Source organism: Myotis nattereri (genome assembly GCF_964212035.1).
Source record: "Myotis nattereri genome assembly, chromosome: 2".
NCBI lineage: Eukaryota > Metazoa > Chordata > Mammalia > Chiroptera > Vespertilionidae > Myotis > Myotis nattereri.
The window spans coordinates 58,535,049-58,556,097 of record NC_138076.1 but is presented as its reverse complement, the minus strand read 5'-3'; the positions used below and the strand labels follow the sequence as shown (position 1 = coordinate 58,556,097).

Here is a 21,049-nt window from a genome sequence, read left to right as displayed (position 1 = left end):
TTGAAAAAAAATGGCTGATTTCAGATATGAGGCAAGAAATGTATAAAATGATCCTAGAACATCTTATCATACCAGAGAGAAAGAATGCTATGAATGACAACAGGGTGTCTAATGAACGCAGGAAGCAAGCTAGAGGCTCCTATCCAACAAAGACATATGATATAATTTCTTAAATAAAATTCAAGGAAACAAAAAAAGAGAGATGGAGGGAAACCTATGAACTTAAGAGATAGAACCAATCACAATGTGTGGATCTTATTTGGATTGTAATTCAAATAATTAAAATATGCATATTTGGTGTTAGAAAGGAACTATTAGTTTTTTAGTGTGATAATATGGCTATTTTTTATGGGTCCTCATGTTTTAAAGATACATAATGAAATATCCATGGTTGTGCTTTAAAACAATTTAGGAAAGAACAAAATGGGCAGAAAATAAATGGAATAGGTTAGGCCAAGAGGTGATAATTAACTGTTGAATCTAGGATGATGGATAAAATGAGGTAACTGTACCAGTTTGTCATTTTATGTTTACCATAGTCTACAATAAAAAGCTAAATACTTTATAAACACATAAAACAAACTTATAATTCAATTCTCTTCAATTTACATGATACAATTTAAAAAGCAAGAAATAAAGATTTTGAATACTCTATATTATATTTATAAATGTTTCATATGTATTTTTTACATTATGTACAAAAGAGTACTTTTTCTTTTTTAACCTAGGCACTTTTATTTACACTTTAAAAAGCAAACAGGCCACCCACAAAGAATGGTTAAGAAACATGAAGAGGGCCATGGCCAGTTTTCTCAATGGTTAGAGTGTCAGCCTGAGGACTGAAGAGTCGTAGGTTCAATTTCAGTCAAGGGCATATACCTCAGTTACGGGTTCAATCCCCAGCCCTGGTCTGGGCATGTGTGGAAGGCAACCAATCAATGTATTTCTTTCACACTGATGTTTCTCTCTCTCTCTCTTTCCTCCTTCTCCCTCCCTTCCACTCTGTCTGAAAATCAAGGGAAAAATATCCTCAGATGAGGATTAAAAAAAGAAAGGAACATGAAGAGGTTGATTTGTACTATTAAAAAGGTGTAGTTCATCCATTAATCTGTATAAATACTTTTTCTGGCAACAGCAGTAAACTTTTAACCTCCCATTAATAGAGTACTTTAAATCCTACATTATGTATATAAATTGTGAGAGCGGAGGCTGTAGTACAAATAATTTTAGTTCCAAAAGTATGCTTTTTAAGTTTTAATGGTTATATCTACTATTAAAATATATAATATGCAGTTAAGCATTATATACTGCACTGTACTTGTAAAAACTATGAGAATGACTCTTATAAACCCTGCAAAACTGCTATTTAGTGATAAAAATTCCATTCTTTTGTGTATCTGACAATGCCTAATTACCTTGTGATTCTCTATGTTTAAATACTATAGAAGTTACACTTCTGAGCAGAGGCTAAGTATCCTTTAAGATATCATTATAGAACATCAAACCAAGTTTTAAACTCTCCCTAAAAATCGGTGCCTACCTTGTAGTGCATCACACATGCAGGTTTATAGGGGTGTTCACTCTCTATGACAGCATAGTGATTAGAGGTTGTACAAGCAGAGAGGCCTTGTTCGGGCTGGTTTCCTGTGGTGCTATCAGTTGACTGATTAGGATTGAACGCAGGAGGAGCATACTTCTGATTCAAAATGGCAACTGAGGGAAGCAGCTGTTGGACAAGGCCAAAGACTTCTACAGCAACCTAGTACATTTACATATATAAAAGAAAAGATTAAATGAGATAATAAATGTGAAAGTTGCTTTGAAATTATTAATTATTATAATTATTGGTTATTCTTATTATTAAGAATTCCCATCTAGAGTTTCTTCTAGCTAAGTGTTTGTTTAACAAGAAATTTGTTCAATGATAAAAAAAGATTTATCATAGATGTCTTAAATGTTATACGAAGATAAATTAGTCTGTATTTTTAAATACTTTTGCCTTTTTGTGATCTACAGTAAACTAAGTTTCACTCAATAATTATGGCAAAGCATCAATAGTTTATAATTTCTTCCTTGTCTTGACAATTTCACAATTTAAAAAATACTCCTCTCCTTTTATACTGGCTATTTTTATTCAAAATGGAAATTTGGCATCTATCTCATAAATTTAAAAATCTCAGTTAACTTAAGCTTTCCTTACATGCCATATTTCTAAAATATATTTCCTATTCCCAAATTTTTCAAATATAAAGCCAATAAGTAAGCATAACAATGCAGTAAACAATACCAGTAACACAAAGAGATTTAATAATTTCTATCAATTAACATGTCTATCTCTGGTTGTTACCTGTAATCCAGGTACTTCAAAGATTAAAATATTCTTAAAGAAAGGATACAACAAAGTCTAAAAAAATGATTTCGTTTAAAAAAAGATTCAAAGTTATAAAATTAAATTACATACCTTGGGAATAGCAGCAGCTACTGGTCCTATGTAGGCTATAATAAGGGGAAGCAGCATGGAAAACAGACTGGAAGAGCTAAGCAGTTCTGGAATGTCATCAGCTAAAAAGGGTATTAAAACTATAATTAGAAAGTAATTTCACTGTAATGAATATATGCTGTACTAAATTTATATTTTATTATTTTAAGCAAAATTATAGTTGATGTCGACGAGTGCTTATTAGGACCTGACACTATTGTAAGGGCTTTATTTACATGTATTATCTCAATCAATAAGAAACTTTTATTATCCCTACTTTTTAGAAGGGAAACCAAGGCACATAGTGTTTAAGTTTTAAGTACCTTGCCCAAAATCACACATCTGTAAAATGATAGAGCCAGGATTAAAACCTAGAGTAATAGTCATGATTTTAAACCACTAATCTTGGTATCACACCTGGCTTTTTGTGACATTAGGCAAATTACTTAATCTGTATATGCCTCAGTAATCACCTGTAAAAAAGGATACTAACAGTACTCCCCTTATATGAAGTTACAAAGTTTAAGTGAGTTAATATAACTAAAATACTTAGAACAATTCCTATACATATTAAGCACTCCAAAAATGTTTGCTGTTAAGATATAATGCCTTCTGTTTTCCCATGAAAAGCACTTTGCTGATGGACATTTTACTCATTTCTACCCATGAACATGGTGCTGAAAGATAAACTGAGTCTACATTATAAAGACTTTTATGTTGAAAGCCAATCAATTATTCCAAAATACTTGTTTTTAAGTCAGCTATTGCATCCGAATAGGCTAGGTGCTTATTTAAAAACTAGAGGCCCAGTGCACGAAATTCATGCACTGGGGGGTGGGGGTGGGGTGGGGGTGGGGTTTGTCCCTCAGCCAAGCCTGTGCCCTCTCGCAGCCCAGGAGCCCTTGGGGGATGTCCAACTGATAACTTAGGCCTGTTCCCCAGGGAAAGAGGACCTAAGCCGGCAGTCAGACATCCTTGGTGCTACCATGGAGGCAGGAGAGGCTCCTGCCACTGCCCCTGTGCTCACCAGCTGTGAGCCCAGCTCAGGGCTTCTGGATGAGTGGCATGCCCCTGTGGGAGCACAGTGACCACCAGGGAGCAGTTCCTGCGTTGAGCTTCTGCCCCCTTGTGGTCAGTTTGTGTCATAGCAACCGGCCGTTCCGCTGTTCAGTCAATTTGCATATTAGCCTTTTATTATAATAGGACCAGAGGCCCAATGCACGAAGATTCGTGCAGAATGGGCCTTCCTTCCCCTAGCTGCCAGCACCGCCTTCGCTCCAACCCGAAGCTGCCTTTTTGCCTTTCCACGCTGCCCAGAGGCCCGGAGCGGCTGGGTTGGTGCGGAACTCCTGCATCGTTGCCATGGCGATGACACAAGCATCCCACCCCTCCCCTGGCCTCTCGGTGTCTGTGTATGCAAATTAACCATCCATCTTTGTGGGTTAATTTGCATACCCACTCCTGATTGGCTGGTGGGTGTCATGAAGGTACAGTCAATTTGCATCTTTCTCTTTTATTAGGTAGGATAGGATACAGATCCCTAGCCCAGCCGAAACCCATCATTTGAATGGGCCAAATATTCTTCATTTTTAGCATGTTTCTCAGGTAATTTTGATATGCAAATAGGCTTAGGAACAAGTTATAGTAACAGCAAGGTGGGGTGGGTAACAGTGAATGTTTCTGTAAATATAACTCTATTGCCAGTGAGGAAGAGGCCTCAATAACTAGACAGGGAATAAGGGAAAGGTGGCAGTGAGATTATTAGGTTGTGATCCACCCATAAAAAAGAGGACATATGCTTGCACCATGGCACCCTGAACTAGGAGAGAACAGACAGAATGGAGAATACAAACTGGAGTTTCCGGTGGGAGAACTCATAAAGCTCAATTTAGACAGATGAATTAGGGGAAATGTCTAGGGTTACTCAGACTTTGGGTAAATGTCAATAACATTACTGGAAATAACACATATAGGAAGAAAAATTGGTCTAAAGGAGAAAACAAAATGCTTTTTGACTATGAAAAGATAAAGTAAACACTCAGTTTAATCAAGAGTTTTTCTTTTACTAGTTTAAGAAAATAATAATTACCAGGCTTTTGAACATTCTAAAAAAGTCTGCCATGCTGTATGAAGTGTATGACTGATCCAAAATGATTGTATGTGTATGTGTAGGTCTACAATGAATAAAACACTCTGGAAGTCTACCAGATGGTTCCTCTTCAGTAACTGTGCATAATTAACCTAATATGATGATTATTAAGAAAGTAAAAGTCTTACCATCCACAGCAAGAGCTCTGTGCAAAAGGTCTTTTGCAGCTCGAACAACGGTGCTTACCACAGAGAGAGCTCTGCTACAGTTTTTATCTTCCTCATTGGCTTTACTCAGAAGTTGGGACTGTAAATCTCCATCAAATTCACTCCTAGAACATGAATAACACATTAGATTATTTTACATGGTAGGCAAAACATGACCTAACTCTAGGAATCATATCTAAATCAGAGTTCCTCATATATAGTTTAAAAAGTTAAAATTTAAAAAAGTAAGTAGGTAATTATATAATTTCAAGGAGTAACAGGGCATCAAAAAAAAAAAAGAACATATGATATAAAGTTATTTTAAATAAGATCAAGGACAGTCTATTTTAAAATTGCTATTAAATAAAGGCCTGAATTATGTATTTTAAAAAATTCTGAGGGAAAAGTATTCAGGCAAAAGGAACAGGAAGATACAATTTCAGAAAGGAACAAGATTGGTGAGTTCAAGGACCAGAATGCAGATAAGGATATCTGGAATGAAAGGAGAACAAGTGACAAGATGAGAAAGTTAGATCATGTGAAATGAGTATGCCAAATAACAACTTTACATTTTATACTTCAATGGGGATGGAAATTTATGAGAGGATTTTGAGCAAGGGCAGAACTTGAAATGATTTACATTTCCAGTAGATCACTCTGGCTGTGCTGTGGAGAACTGACTGTAGGAGGGCAACACAACAGGAGGGAGACTGGTTTAGAGGCTATTAAAGTTATCCAGGTAGAAGTGATGGCTTGAAGTAACTGTTAATCATGGGAGTAATCTGACATTTTATTTTTTTAATTGTTTTATTGCTTAAAGTATTACAAAGAGTACTACATATGTCTCCTTTTTTCCCCTGCCCTTAACAATTCCCAGGCCTCCCGTACCCCCCAGTGTCTTATGTCCATTGGTTATGCTTATATGCATGCATACAAGTCCTTCGGTTGATCTCTTACCCCAACCCCCCCACTCCTCAACCCTCCCCGGCTTTCCCGCTGTAGTTTGACAGTCTGTTCCAGGAAGCTCTGCCTCTGTATCTATTTTTGTTCCTAAGTTTATAATGGTCTTTATTATCCATGAGTGAGATCATGTGATGTTTTTCCTTCATTGTCTGGCTTATTTCACTTAGCATAATGCTCTCCAGTTCCATCCATGCCGTTGCAAATGGTAAGAGTTCCTTCTTTTTTACAGCAGCATAGTATTCCATCGTGTAGATGTACCACTGTTTTCTAATCCATTCATCTACTGATGGGCACTTAGGCTGTTTCCAGATCTTAGCTATGGTGAATTGTGCTGCTATGAACATATGGGTGCATATAACCTTTCTGATTGGTGTTTCTGGTTTCCTGGGATATATTCCTAGAAGTGAGATCACAGGGTCAAATGGGAGTTCCATTTTTAGTTTTTTGAGGAAACTCCATACTGTCATCCATAGTGGTTGCACCAGTCTGCATTCCCACCAGCAGTGCACAAGTGTTCCTTTTTCTCCACATCCTCTCCAGCACTTGTCGTTTGCGGATTTGTTAATGACAGCCAGTCTGACAGGTGTGAGATGGTACCTCATTGTTGTTTTGATTTGCATCTCTCGGATGATTAGTGACTTTGAGCAAGTTTTCTTATGTCTCTTGGCTTTGTGAACGTCCGCTTTTGAAAGGTGTCTATTTAGATCCTTTGTCCATTTTTGATTGGATTGTTTATCTTCCTTTTGTTAAGTTGTATGAGTTCCCTATAAATTTTGGAGATTAGGCCCTTATCAGATATGACATTGGCAAATATGTTTTCCCACGCAGTGGGCTTTCTTGTTGTTTTGTTGATGGTTTCTTTTGCTGTGCAGAAGCTTTTATTTTGATGTGGTCCCATTTGTTTATTTTCTCTTTAGTTTCCAATGCCGTAGGAGCTGTATCAGTGAAGAAATTGCTTCGGCATATGTCTGAGATTTTGTTGCCTTTGGATTCTTCTAGTATTTGTATGGTTTCCCGTCGTACATTTAAGTCCTTTATCCATTTTGAGTTTATTTTTGTGAATGGTGTAAGTTGGTGGTCTAGTTTCATTTTTTTGCATGTATCTGTCCAATTTTCCCAGCACCATTTATTGAAGAGACTATCTTGACTCCACTGTATGTTCTTGCCTCCTTTGTCAAATATTAATTGAACAAATCGGTTCGGGTCGATTTCTGGGCTCTCTATTCTATTCCATTGATCTATATGTCTGTTCTTGTGCCAGTACCAAGCTGTTTTAAGAACAGTGGCTTTGTAATACAGCTTGATATCTGGTATTGAGATCCCACCTACTTTGTTCTTTTTCAGGATCACTGCAGCTTTCAGGGTCTTTTTTTATTCCAGATGAATTTTTGGAGAGTTTGTTCTAGGCCTGCGAAATATGCTGTTGGTATTTTACTGGGAAGTGCGTTGAATTTATAGATTGCTTTGGGTAGTATGGACATTTTAATGATGTTGATTCTACCAATCCAAGAACATGATATGTTCTTCCATCTGTTTCTGTCTTCCTCTATCTCTTTTTTCAACGTCCTGTAGTTTTTTGAGTAGAGGTCTTTTACCTCCTTAGTTAAGTTTATTCCTAGGTAGGTTAACTTTTTTGGTGTGATGGTAAATGGGATTGTTTTTTTAGTCTCTCTTTCTGTAAGTTCACTATTGGTGTATAGAAATGCCTTAGATTTCTTGGCATTAATTTTGTATCCTGCTACTTTGTCGAATTCACTTATTACGTCTAATAGTTTTTTGATGGAGTCTTTAGGGTTTTTTATGTATAATATCATGTCATCTGAAAATAAGGACAATTTTACTTCTTCTTTTCCAATTTGGATGCCTTTTATTTCTTCATCTTGTCTAATTGCAATGGCTAATACTTCCAGTACTATATTGAACAGGAGTGGTGAGAGTGGGCATCCCTGTCTTGTTCCTGTTCTTAGGGGAAATGGTGTTAGTTTTTGCCCATTGATTATGATGTTGGCTGTGGGTCTGTCATATATGGCTTTTATTATGTTGAGGTATGATCCTTCTATTCCCACCTTGCTGAGAGTTTTTATCAAAAGTGGGTGTTGGATTTTGTCAAATGCTTTTTCTGCATCAACTGATATGACTATGTGGTTTTTTTCTTTCAATTTGTTTATGTGATGTATCACGTTTATTGATTTGCGGATACTGTACCATCCTTGCATCCCTGGGATAAATCCTACTTGGTCATGGTGTGTGATCTTTCTGATGTACTGGTGGATCTGATTTACTAAGATTTTGTTGAGGATTTTGGCATCTATGTTCATGAGGGATATTGGCCTGTAGTTCTCTTTCATTGTGTTGTCTTTACCTGGTTTTGGTATTAGGGTGATGCTGGCTTCATAGAATGAGCTTGGAAGTGTTCCTTCCTCTTGTATTTTTTTGTAATAGTCTGAGGAGGATAGGTTTTAGTTCTTCCTTGAATGTTTGGTAAAACTCCCCTGTGAAGCCATCTGGTCCATAAGTTTACTGGGTGCTTTTTGATGACTGCTTCAATTTCTTCCATCGTTATTGGCCTGTTGAGATTTCTAGATTCTTCCTGATTGAGTTTTGGAATGTTGTATTTTTCTAGGAATATGTCCATTTCCTCCAGGTTGTCTAATTTGTTGGAGTAGAGTTGTCCATAGTATTGTTTAAGAATCATTTGTATTTCTGTGGGGTCTGTTGTTATTTCGTCTCTATCATTTCTGATTTTGTTTATTTGGGTCCTCTCTCTCTGTTTCTTGGTGAGCCTGGCTAGAGGATCATCAATCTTGTTTATCCTTTCAACGAACCAGCTCTTGGTTTCATTGATTTTATGTATTCTTTTTTTGGTCTCTATGTCAGTTATTTCTGCTCTCATCTTTATTATCTCCTTCCTTCTGCTCACTCTGTCCTTTTCTTGTTGCTCTCTTTCTAGTTCTTTGAGATGTAGAGTTAGATGATTTACTACCATTTTTTCTTGTTTTTTGAGATAGGCCTGTAGAGCTATAAACTTCCCTCTCAGGACTGCTTTCATTGTGTCCCATAGGTTTTGGATTGTTGTGTTTTCATTGTCATTAGTTTCCAGGATGTTTTTAATTTCTTCTTTGATCTCATTGGTAAACCAATCGATATTTAATAACATGATATTCAGTTTCCAAGTGTTTGAGTATTTTGGGTTGTTTTTATTGTAGTTTATTTATAATATTATGCCATCGTGGTCTGAGGAGATGCTTGGTATGATTTTAAACTTCCTGAATTTGGGGAGACTTTGTTTGTGACCCAATATGTGGTCTATTTTTGAATATGTCCCATGAGCCCTTGAGAAGAATGTATATTCGTGGCTTTGGGGTGAAGTGTTCTGAAGATGTCAAAGAGTCCATCTGATCTAGTGAGTCATTTAGGATTGCTATTTCTTTGCTGACTGTTTGTCTAGAGGATTTATCCAGTGATGTCAGTGGTGTATTAAAGTCCCCTACTATGATTGTATTGTTGTCAATCTCTCCTTTGATATCTTCCAGGTGTTTTTTTATGTATTTGGGTGCTCCTGCATTGGGTGCATATATGTTTATCAGGGTTATATTTTCTTGCTGTATTGATCCCTTTAGTATTATGAAGTGGCCTTCCTTATCTCTTGTTATGGCCTTCATTTTGAGGTCTATTTTGTCCGATATAAGTATTGCTACCCCAGCTTTTTTTTTTCATTTCCATGTGCCAGAAAGGTATTTTTCCATCCCTTCACTTTCAGTCTGTGTGAACCCCTTCTTCTGAGGTGGGTCTCTTGTAGACAGCAAATGTATGGGTCATGGTTTTTTTTATCTACTCAGCCACTCGATGTCTTTTGGTTGGAGCATTTGGTCCATTTACGTTTAAAGTTATTATTGAAAGGTACTTGTTTGTAGCCATTTCTTTTTTTGTGTGGCTGTTTTCTTTCTGAGCTTTTTATTTCTTCTTTTTACACCAGTCCCTTTAGCATTTCTTGCATTGCTGGCTTGGTGGTGATAAACTCCCTTAGCCTTTTTTTGTCTGTGAAGCTTCTTATTTCCCCTTCAATTTTGAATGATAGCCTGGCTGGATAGAGTATTCTTGGATTCAGTCCTTTGCTTTGCATCACTTTGTAAATTTCTGTCCATTCTTTTCTGTCCTGAAGTGTTTCTGTTGATAAATCATTTGATAATCTAATGGGAGATCCCTTGTATGTAACTTTCCATCTCTCTCTTGCAGCCTGTAAGATTCTCTCTTTGTCCTGAACATTTGCCACGGTAATTATGATGTGTCTTGGTGTGGGTCTTTTCGGGTTCACCTTGTTTGGGAGTCTCTGTGCTTGTGTGATTTTTTTCTTCCCTACCTCTTGGAATTTTTCTGATATTATTTCTTCAAATAGGTTTTCTAACCATTGTTCCTCTTTCTGTTGTTCTGGCACCCCTATTATTCGTATGTTGTTTCGTTTCATGTTGTCCCATAGCTCCCTTAGGCTCTCCTACTGTATTTTAATTTTTTTCTCCAATTGCTGTTCAGTTTGGGTGTGTTTTGTTTCCCTGTCTTCTAATTCGCTAAATCGGTCCTCCGCTTCTCATAGTCTACTGTTGAAACTTTCCATGGTGTTTTTTATTGCAGCTATATCACTCTTCATTTCTTTTTGGTTCTTGCATAATTTGTTGATTTTTTCATCCGTTTCTTTTTGATTCTTACATAAGTTGTTGATTTTTTTTCATCCGTTCCTTCTTGCTTCTTGCATTACTTGTTGATTTTTTTCCTCCATCCGGTTTATGCACTCTAGGACCCTTAATCTGAATTCTTTTTTTGTCATGTTGCATGCCTCGGTATCACTTAGCTGCTTTTCTGGCGAGTACTCCTTTTCTTTCCTTTGGGGGTTCCTTGTCTACCCATGTTTGATCGTACCGGCATATCTAGATGTTAAGTTGTTCAGTGGCTGCTCCTTGGGTGGCAGTGGCTACTCAGGCTGCGGTTGCTCCTCGGGCTACGGTTGTTCCTCGGGCGGTTGTGGTAGCAGCTGCTCCTTAGTTGGTAGCAGCTCCTCTGGTGGGTGCTGTTCACAGTTGTGGTGGCTCCTCTAGCTGGTGGGGGGAGGCTTCACACACAGCTGCTGTTCCTCAGACAGAGGGTGTGGTGATCAGGAGGTTGCTGTTCCTTGGATGGGGGCAGGCTACACAAGCCTAATCTGACATTTTAAAGGTATAGCTGTCAGTACTTGATGAACTAGATGTAAAGTAAGAGAAAAAAAAGAAGGCACGACTACTGATGAGCATGCACCTCTTCTTGTGTACCGTACAATTGGAATACATTGTTAGTAATTAAGTCAAACCTGCCTCCTTGCTAGTATTTTAAAAGTATAGCTCATAATGAATTCTCTTAGAAGCATCATACTTTGTATACTCTGTTTCTCTGTGTCTCATTTTTTATTGAGCATTAGGGAATGCAGTATTTTAATTGTAACTTTGCCAACATCTTGTCACCACAAAAGATAGGATTACACATTTTTTTCTTGCAGGTTGAGTTAGTGTAGTGTATTCTGGATTATCAAAATACTCATATAGTTCTGGACTTTGAAATGGAATATATTCATGATGTGTAAAAAAGTATGATATATAACTGTACCATCTTAATTACATAAAAATGGAAGCTTAGTTGTGTAGATACACAGGGGAATTAAAAAAATAAGTCAGACTGTTAGCTGCTTGTGGTTATGGATGACTTTGTTCTTTACTTCTTGTGTTTTCAGTTTACTACTATATGCACATGTTAACTTTAAAAAAATGTTATTTTAAAAACTAAAAGAAAAAAGAAGACTCCAAGGAGTTTGGCTGAAACTGTAGATGAGAAGAATTACTTTGGACACATTAAGATTTCTATTAGCCAACTACCTAGAGCAGCCTTAAAGTGGATATATGACATAGAGGTAAGAGTGAGTGTTTGATTTCCTGCCTGCAATCCCAGGGCCACAATTTTACTAGAAGCATGCCTGTAGGCAAGGTGTTTAATCACTGTCTCAGTTCCTCATCAGTAAAGCAGGGATAGGAAAAGAGCCTACCCTTCATGAGGTTACTGTGAGGACTAGCTGACAGCACAGGTAAAACATGGCATACAGTAAGTGCTCATCCTACATTAACTATCACCATCATTTCTATTACTGTCACTCAAATAAAGATATCAAAGTGGAAACTAAATATTCAGTCTGGGGCTCAGACGAGATAAAAACTAAAGATATAACCTTAGGATCCTCAGAGTAAAATAGTATTTAAAGTTAAGAGATTTTAATCTTTTTAAACTTAACTATTTTTTTTAAATTGAAGCTAAGTGTATTTATATTAAAGCTTGGTAAAAAACAATCAAGATATCTGAAGCACTGTATTATGTAGAAGATATGACAATTAAAGATATATCTTCTCTTGTGTATAACATAGTTTTTACTCTATGATTTGAGAAAAGAATAATGTAGTGTTTACTGTAGTGCTATGTGACAAAGTTTTCATGACGGGTGAAATGATTAAAAAAACCTTTTGTACTCAGCAGCAACATGCCAATGTAGCTATTTAATGTGTATTATTTGTATCCTATTTCACATGGAGAAAGGAGGCAGAAAGTCTACATTCAGGGAAACTATTTTGTGCTAATTGCCCAAGCAGTTTCTCCAGATTGTTTATGAAGAAATAGAAAACAGCAAACCTCTGAAAGTGATATGCAATTTCAGTAATTTGATGGAAAGTCAGGTTGAGGACAAATGTGATTGGTACACACTACTCCTTAGGATTCCAGCTAAGTTGTTAAAACAAAAATTTAGATTCAGAAATGTATACTTAGAAGCTTTTTAAACCCAAATAATATTTTTTTTATGTCTCACTATTTACATAAGAAATGGTTCTTGTTAAACACATAAGAAATATATAATTTTATACTCTAGTACTAGAGTCACAGACATAAAAATATTCTGCAGACGGGACAACAGAATCAAGGCAATACTAGTACTCAGGTAGAATTGACTGATCACCATTTTTAGGTATTTTTGGAAAAAAATACATTCCATTTAAATTAGAAACTGCAGACCACAAACTATAAAAGTGACAACATAAAAGTTTCAAATATATTATGGAAATAATGAAAATTTCAAAGTGTTTACCTTTAAGGTTAAACTGAATTTAGATATTAAAAATGAGACTTTTTAAATATGAATTAGCACAAGTACTATGTGCAAGAAAGAGATAAAGTATAATTTAATTATAATTTACCCATTCAGCGTATTTTAACTAGAGAGTAAATTATGTATGTTCTACTACTTTAAAATAGTTCCTGATTTCTATACACACACCTACCGATAGTAAAGTATTTGTGGAATCTGTCCTCTGGTTTGGTTTGTGCCATTACTACTCAAGCTGCACGTGCTGAATGTAAACGTCACACCATCAGGGCACTGAACTGTGGTCATTCCTCCATCTCCATTGGCCGTTCGGCTTCCATAATTCCTCAAGCGCACAGCATATTTAACATTTTCCTTCACAATAAATGTAAAACATGTTTATGTTTATTCATAATGTGTAGAAATATACAGAAGGAACTCTGAAGTAAACTGGGCAAATATATTGAATTTCATTGTCATTTATATAGACAATTTGTTTACATGAGTTTTTAATGAATCAAACAGGGTAACTAACACTTATTGATATTTATTTTTTAACAGAAGCTGTCCTCAGTACTTTGTGTGATTTAATTAAATTAATCATTAAAAAAACCTCATGGCCCTAACTGGTTTGGCTCAGTGGATAGAGTGTCGGCCTGCAGACTGAAGGGTCCCAGGTTCGATTCTGGTCAAGCGCATGTACCTTGGTTGCAGGCACATCCCCAGTGGGGGATGTGCAGGGGGCAGCTGATCGATGTCTTTCTCTTCAATGTTTCTATCCCTCTCCCTTCCTCTCTCTAAAAAATCAATAAAATATATTAAAAAACAAACAAAACAAAACAAAACAAAACCTCATGAAGTCCTGTTATTATCCCTATTTTATAGATGAGGCATTTGAGGCACAGAGAAGTTAAGTAACTTGCCTATAGTCACAAAGCTAGTAAAAAATGAAACTAGGATTTGAATACAGGCAGTGTGATTCTAGTTCCTGCTCTTAATAATACTACCAAGAATTAGGCATACTAAAAGATTAAAAATAAATAAGACAATACTTTTCTTTGAATTTAACTTTTGAAATAATTTAAAAGAGAGAAAAAATAATGGTGAGTCCATTATATTTCTATTTTAAGAAAATATACTCAGAGACAGAAATAAATAGGCAGATATAGAAGAAATATCCATAGGAAAAAGTTGTCCAAAATATGATGCACTGTATATAGAAAATGTAAGATGCAGATACTGATAACTTATGATTTATGATATAAAATTCACAATAAAGGTTTTTGGTTTCTGGTATCTAAACTCTTTGGTGAGGTTTCTGGTGAACTTACCTAAAATTCTGCACTATAATGAAAATTATTACAGTTGACTATAGCATTACTTTATTAATAAGTATTTTAGTATTAAGTAAAATTTCTGTTTTGATAAAGTTAAAGTTATTTACTGCTAGATATTTAAGTTATATAATGTAATTTTAATAGTGAATACTATTTGTTAATATTAATTATTTTTTAAAAGAGTTCTGGTGCCAAAACCGGTTTGGCTCAGTGGATAGAGCATCGGCCTGTGGACTGAAAGGTCCCCGGTTCAGTTCCGGTCAAGGGCATGTACCTTGGTTGCGGGCACTTCCCCAGTGGGGGATGTGCAGAAGGCAGCTGATCGATGTTTCTCTCTCATCGATGTTTCTGGCTCTCTATCTCTCTCCCTTCCTCTCTGTAAAAAATCAATAAAATATATTTAAAAAAAAAAAAAAGAGTTCTGGCACAGAAGAGAAGAAAGGGCAGGAATTAATATTTATTGAGTTTCTAAACTGTACTAGACATTGAGGTAAGTACTTTATTCCATTATTTAATCTGAACAGCACTACAATATAGATATTATCCTTCCCAATCTACAGGTATGTCTCAAAATGGTTAAATGATAACATGTCCAATATCTTGGAGCTAATATGTGAAAGAACAGGTATCTGAAGAAGCTAGATCTATTTGACTCCCAAATCTAACAATACCTTTCATTATACTGTACTTTTTACTATACCAGACTTTAAGAGATCTTTTGCAATTAGGAATATTATACAATTAGTACAATGACAAGAATATAAATGTACTCCCTAAACATTTAAAGCACCACATAAAGGAGTACTTTTTGATATTTTTAAGTAAACTACATAATAATATCTATTATTTACAAAAGAAACATATTAGTAAAGTTACCTTTAAAGGAACAACTTTGTCAAGTCTGATTTCAGCGATATCACTGGGTGAATCATCTGTTGTATAGGTTCCTTTGACTAATTCTAGAGATGTCCATCTATGAGAATGAGTAGAATCTCCTGCATGTTCGCTCTAATTAAAATAAAACAAAACAAAGGCCACCACACTCTTTATTACAAGAACAATTTTGATGTATAATCCATAACTGTTTTAAAGCATATAACATTAGATATTAGCATTTCCTCATATATATCACACACAACATTTTTTGTACTCTATGAACTATTTACTTTTATCTGATTTCTTGTGGAGTCTAAAACTGAAATCATATAAATGCACTTTTCTCATCTGATGTCCTCAAAGAATTCCTAGTTCTTCATAAGAATTATGCTATATCTAATTATAAAGCCTAATGAAATAAAGAATTAATTTAACTGTTTAAAAATATAAAACACAGACAAATTGCTATATATTAGAAAAAAACTACTTTCTGTTCCATTAATAAAGCTTTGTGAAAACTCAGGTACTTCTATTTAGAGCATATAGCAAAATACAGCTAAAAAAATCAATAAGTATCTTTACTAAGAAACATCTATTAGCACACTATGACAAAATTGCTTAACCACAGATACAGGTAGTGATATTAGAATATTGTTCTTGTTTCTGGAGAACTTACAATAGCAGAAAAAAATTTACTCAAGACTGTAATCAGAGGCTCAGCTATATAATTTCTAGTCTTATCATTTAAAATCTTTCCTGGAAGTGTAAAAAATATGAGGCAGGAGTGATCCAAGATGGCACATAGCAATTGGGTAGAATCACTCTCTTTCGATTTTCTTAAAATCTTCCATCTATGATTGATCTACCCTCAAAGATTTGGACTATCATACTATGATAAGACATCCTGATACACAACCAACACAGCAACATGAACACTGTGAGAGTGGTACTTACATCATCAACCAGCACCTCTAATTCATATTCATGAATCCCACCTCCTCCATAGACAGAAAAACCAACCACAACTATTCCAGGCTTGTCAACGGAAAAACAGATTGCATCAGGGGAACCATTCCCAGTGTTCCAACTTCTTCCCTGACTTGTTTTTGTGAATCGGTTGGCACTGGCTTTAACAGAGTGCAGAGAATTAAGTCCATCGATCTGTGAATGACAAAAGCAATTACAACAGTAGTCTACCTGAGTGTTAATAACATACCTTTAAAAAAAAATCTACACAAAGGTTTCTAAGTTCAGTTAAGTAACCTACATTTAATAAGTGAGGTAAAACCTTCCAAATGGTACATTTCTATTAAAAGATAGCCAGCAATAAAAGCAGATTTTCTCATTCTATATTTATACATCATTATCACTTGAGAGTATTTTCTTCTCTTAGGCATATTAAATGACGCATTTCACTTAATTTATAATGCCAGAACTATAAACTTGTTATTACAGTCATACCATATGAATGATCACTCACTTTGAAAACAGATAGCAAAAACTGTCATCAATGTTCTATAGACCAACAAATTGCAAACTATACCACACAGAGCTCTAGGAATTCTGCAGATAGGTATTCAAGAAAGTAGTAAACTCAGGTTCCCCTCTTCAGTCAGACCACCACTCCTTTTATCTGTAAGTTTACAAGTAAGACTTCATTTGCAGAAAATGTTCTGTCTTAGGTCTGAAGAACACTAATGTATAGTGATATTAAAACTTCAAAAAATTTTGAATACACACACACAAAAATACAACCACACAGACTTTCATTAGAGAGGATCAGAGAACTTATTTGGTTTAAAACCACGCTTTTCAATTATAGACCTTGTTGTTGATCTAAGTTGGCTTCAGAAATTTGAGAAAGAAAATTGAAGAGAGAGAAAAACTGCTCTGGGAAAGAAAGATATAGGAATGTCTAAGACAGGACCATTGGGAACTCCAAAGGCTGTATATTAGGAACCTGTAATTTTGAGCATTCCTTTTCATTAGACAGGTTAGTTCATAGGGGATAACTATATAGTAACATTCTGGGTGGGACCTATGTGTGCACTACAAACTTTCTCTATCAGATCTACTACAGAAGATAAGCATATTATATAGACTGAATTAATAACTTAAAAATTTTTTTTTAATGTTCTGACAGGGCTTCAGTGGCACCTGAGGCCGAAGCCTAAGCTAACTAAGACTGGGGGAAGGCTTCCCAGGTGAGATACTAAACTGCTTAGGTGCATAAAATCACTAGGAAATTCTAAAGGCTAAACTGTCACAATGAATCAATAATGAGTGTAGACTAAATGGGCTAATTCAGAATAGATTCTAAAATAAACTTAAAAGTAAGAAAATGCAAAGACTAGGAATTATGAAAGTAAAATAGAGGAAAAAAGTTCCTTTGTAAAAAATCTGAGACCTGGGACCACTGAATATATGCTAGTTGTTAAATATTCATTCCAATGATATAAGAAAATTCATCATATCATGACATGATTTTCAAGACCAATGTACTATCTACTTTTGGGGGGAAAAATAAAATCACTTACCAAATACAGCCAAAATGTTTAGATAAATTATAAAACAGATACTATAGAGCAGTGAAATAGTGAAATATAATGCTACTTTACAAAATGTAAAGGTACTTAAAATGGTTTTCTCAAACATAATATTTGATCCTTTTAAAACTTTGTATTATGGCTACACAACAGTGTGAATGTACTGTACTCAATGCCATTGAACTATACACAGAAAATTAGAATAAATTTTATGTTATTTATATTTTACTACATTAAAAATACTTTGTGACTTAGGTAAGATAAAAATTATTATTCCCATTTTACATGTGTATTTGTCTAGAGTCAATCAAGTGGGCATAGCTACTTTTTTACCCTTTCCATGCCATGCATTCATTAGTAATAGTCCTACTTCCATTACTCATTATGCAGCAATGCAAATTATTTTATTATATATTTTATTTTATATATATATTATATATTTTAATTGATTCAGAGAGAGAGGAAGGGAGACAGAGAGAGAAACATTGATTGGCTGCCTCCTGCATGCCCCCCAATGGGGATGGAGCTGGCAATCCTGGCATGTGCCCTGACTGGGAATCTCGAACTAATGACCCTTAGGTGCATGGGACGATACTCAACTAACTGAGCAACACCAGCCAGGGCCAAACTTGCATTTACAGGGATATGACAGTGGGGTTGTGCAATGAAGCAGCTAAGAGAAAAAAATATATATTTGTATATGTGTGACATAATGGGTAAACTGGTGAGAGAGGAAGCAAAGAGCAGAGAAGAGGTATAAGAAAGGGGAAAACAGCCTCGTTAGCTTAAATGTATTTTTTTTAAAGTAAAAAAACAACAACAGTGGGACTGAAATCAGTTTCTACGAAACCAAAATATATGAAAAAAGAAACTATGTGGAAAGTTTAAGCATGTGCTTATTATCCCATCTCAAAGTAGAACATTACCTCAGATCCCAGGGCTGAGGCTGTCAGTTCACTGACAATACTGGCCAGTAATCCACAGGTATTGTAGACCAAGTGGGAGGAGAACAGCTCATTTTCCCTCCGCAGGCTGTTCCTGACTGGGAGCACAACAATAACCAGCATTTTCTCCAGAACTTCACGGAAGCTTGTCATCCCAGAGATGTTCTCTTCACTCTATGATACATTAAAAACAACAACAACAACAAAAACAGTTCCAAGATACTGATTTGTTTTCCTTCTCAGGGGCACTCAATTTCAAAATCTTGTCTTTCTAGAAGAGAACCTTAAAATTCAGACTTGAGTCTAATTCCATAAATCTATCCAGTTGTGCGTGGAGTCATTATATCCATTTTTTCACTTAGCAGTTCCTTTTTAAATTATTAGCCTCTGTGTATCATAAGAGTATCACACATTTACAAGCTATGTTTTATTAGCTTTTTGTCATTTTAACTTATTTTCTTAACTTTTCAGTAACAATTCTTTATGACAAACAGAATAAAACTCTTCCCATTTAAAAAGCTTTCTCTATAGACCAGATTCCAATCTCAGATAATTATTTCTGGTATAGTTAGAGGTAAAGCAACTAAGAAATACTGTAATCTCTGCAAATCTATTTTCTAACAAAATTCTTTCTGTATGTGTATGTAATAAAAATATGGAATTCTATAACTATTCCGATACAATTTTATAACTTCTATGTATTTGACTTCATAAACAAAGACAGAAAAATTCTAACACCTACCAATGGAAAAAAATCAAAATAAGAAATTACAGACTCTCACTAAAGACCAATGGGAAGTCCAAACAGCATGGTTCAGTGGTTGAGTGTTGATTTATGAACCAACAGGTCATGGTTCAATTCCCAGTCAGGACACATGTTTGGGTTGTGGCCTCCATCCCCAGTTGGGGGTGGGCAGGAGGCAACCAATCAATGATTCTCTTTCATCATTGATGTTTCTATCTCTCTCTCTCCTTTCCCCTCTCCCTCTCCCTTCTCTGAAATAAGTAAAAACATTTTTTTTTAAAAAAAAGATGAATGGGAAAATACTTTTTTCCTCCAGAAAATAAAGGAAAAAGATGATAATTGATTTTAATTGATATCCAGCATGAACATTATTTATCTCCTTTACCACCCTCAATATTTCTTAGCCAATTGTGGATGGAAAGCAAAATGTATTTAATTTCTTCAAGGGGTCAATGGGGGAAAAAGAGGGATATATGTAGTACTTTCACAATAAAGATTTAATTAAAAATTATAAAGAATGTTCTATGACTATTGTTTTGTAATGCTTATTTTAATGTAACAAAATGTTATAGAAAATGTTTTAAAAGTTATTTATTTCCTTAGAATTCTATCTTGGCAATATAAAATATATTAGAAGATACAAGTTTTTTTATAATATCTGCAATTTTTCAATGGTTCAGCCAAAAAAATTACACAGAATGCTTTAGATAACACTCTTAAATTTCTTATAGGTTAAGAATCATTCAAAAAAATTAGAGAAAAAAGAGTACTTATTTATAGGTAAACATGGGACTTTTTTTTGCCTTAATTTTAGTCTTTTTTGTGAAACACATAATGATTTGGTAAATATATTTACTGATATAGAAGAGTAAGCACTAAGCTAAATATGTCTCCATTTGACAGTTTTATTGCTTCAATATAAAAGATATTTTAGAAAACCTACCTGGCTGAGTTTTTCCATCTGGGCGACCAAAAGGGGAAAACGGTGAACTAGTGTTGAGTCATTCTCTGTGCTAACTTGTTTAACAATTGATCGTAGTAGTACTTCTCCATCATAAGCAATAGGAAAGATAGAAGTCAGTTTAACAGAGGTGTGACACAGAGCTGACATAACAGCTGCTAGGAGTCGACTACTTGATGTCTTGAAGTTTGCTTCTTGAATGTCCTTTTAAAAACAAAAATATGTAACCCACTAAAAAAAATACTGCATCAATATAATCCAAGTTTCTGGATATACAAATGGGAAACACCATTTTAAATCATACCAAAATTTTCTTGAGTTCAATCATTGTAATTGTGTTGTTACAGAATAATATTACACCAATACTTTTAAACAGTTGTTTAAGTTACCACCCAACGACAATGGAAAACTATTAAATATGGTCAAGAAAAATCAACTCCTGTTCTCTAGTAAATGAGCTAATATATATTTCTGTATCTTCAGAATCACAGTTATGTCCAGCAGTATTCTCAAAGACATAAAAAAGGCCCCAATTAGTATATATCTGAGGCATTTCCAGTAACAAGCACTGAAACTACTTTCCTCAAATAAATTAAATTGTAATTCTGTGCTCCTATAACATTTCACTAATGTTAACATCTCACTAAGATCACAAAATTATGCCATCACAATGCACAGTTTATTCAGGAAAAGTAGTAGCAAACATGTAAAATTTTAAAACAAAGATTTAAAGAGTTATCTGCACAGGATATCCTA

General features: G+C 35.0%; 1 protein-coding gene across 5 annotated transcripts in view; it reads right to left on the bottom strand.

Annotated features, from left to right (window-relative positions):
• The window catches only part of MYCBP2 (MYC binding protein 2), a 310,493-nt gene that overhangs the window by 125,652 nt on the left and 163,792 nt on the right, over positions 1-21,049 (bottom strand). For all 5 annotated transcript variants that reach the window (XM_081083308.1, XM_081083309.1, XM_081083312.1 and 2 more), the window contains exons 33-40: positions 20,276-20,497; positions 18,570-18,761; positions 16,052-16,258; positions 15,098-15,229; positions 13,081-13,259; positions 4,757-4,899; positions 2,462-2,562; positions 1,541-1,759 (exon numbers count right to left, since the gene is read on the bottom strand). In XM_081083308.1, the coding sequence (XP_080939434.1) occupies positions 1,541-1,759; positions 2,462-2,562; positions 4,757-4,899; positions 13,081-13,259; positions 15,098-15,229; positions 16,052-16,258; positions 18,570-18,761; positions 20,276-20,497 (1,395 nt within the window). The remainder of the gene's footprint in view (positions 1-1,540; positions 1,760-2,461; positions 2,563-4,756; positions 4,900-13,080; positions 13,260-15,097; positions 15,230-16,051; positions 16,259-18,569; positions 18,762-20,275; positions 20,498-21,049) is intronic.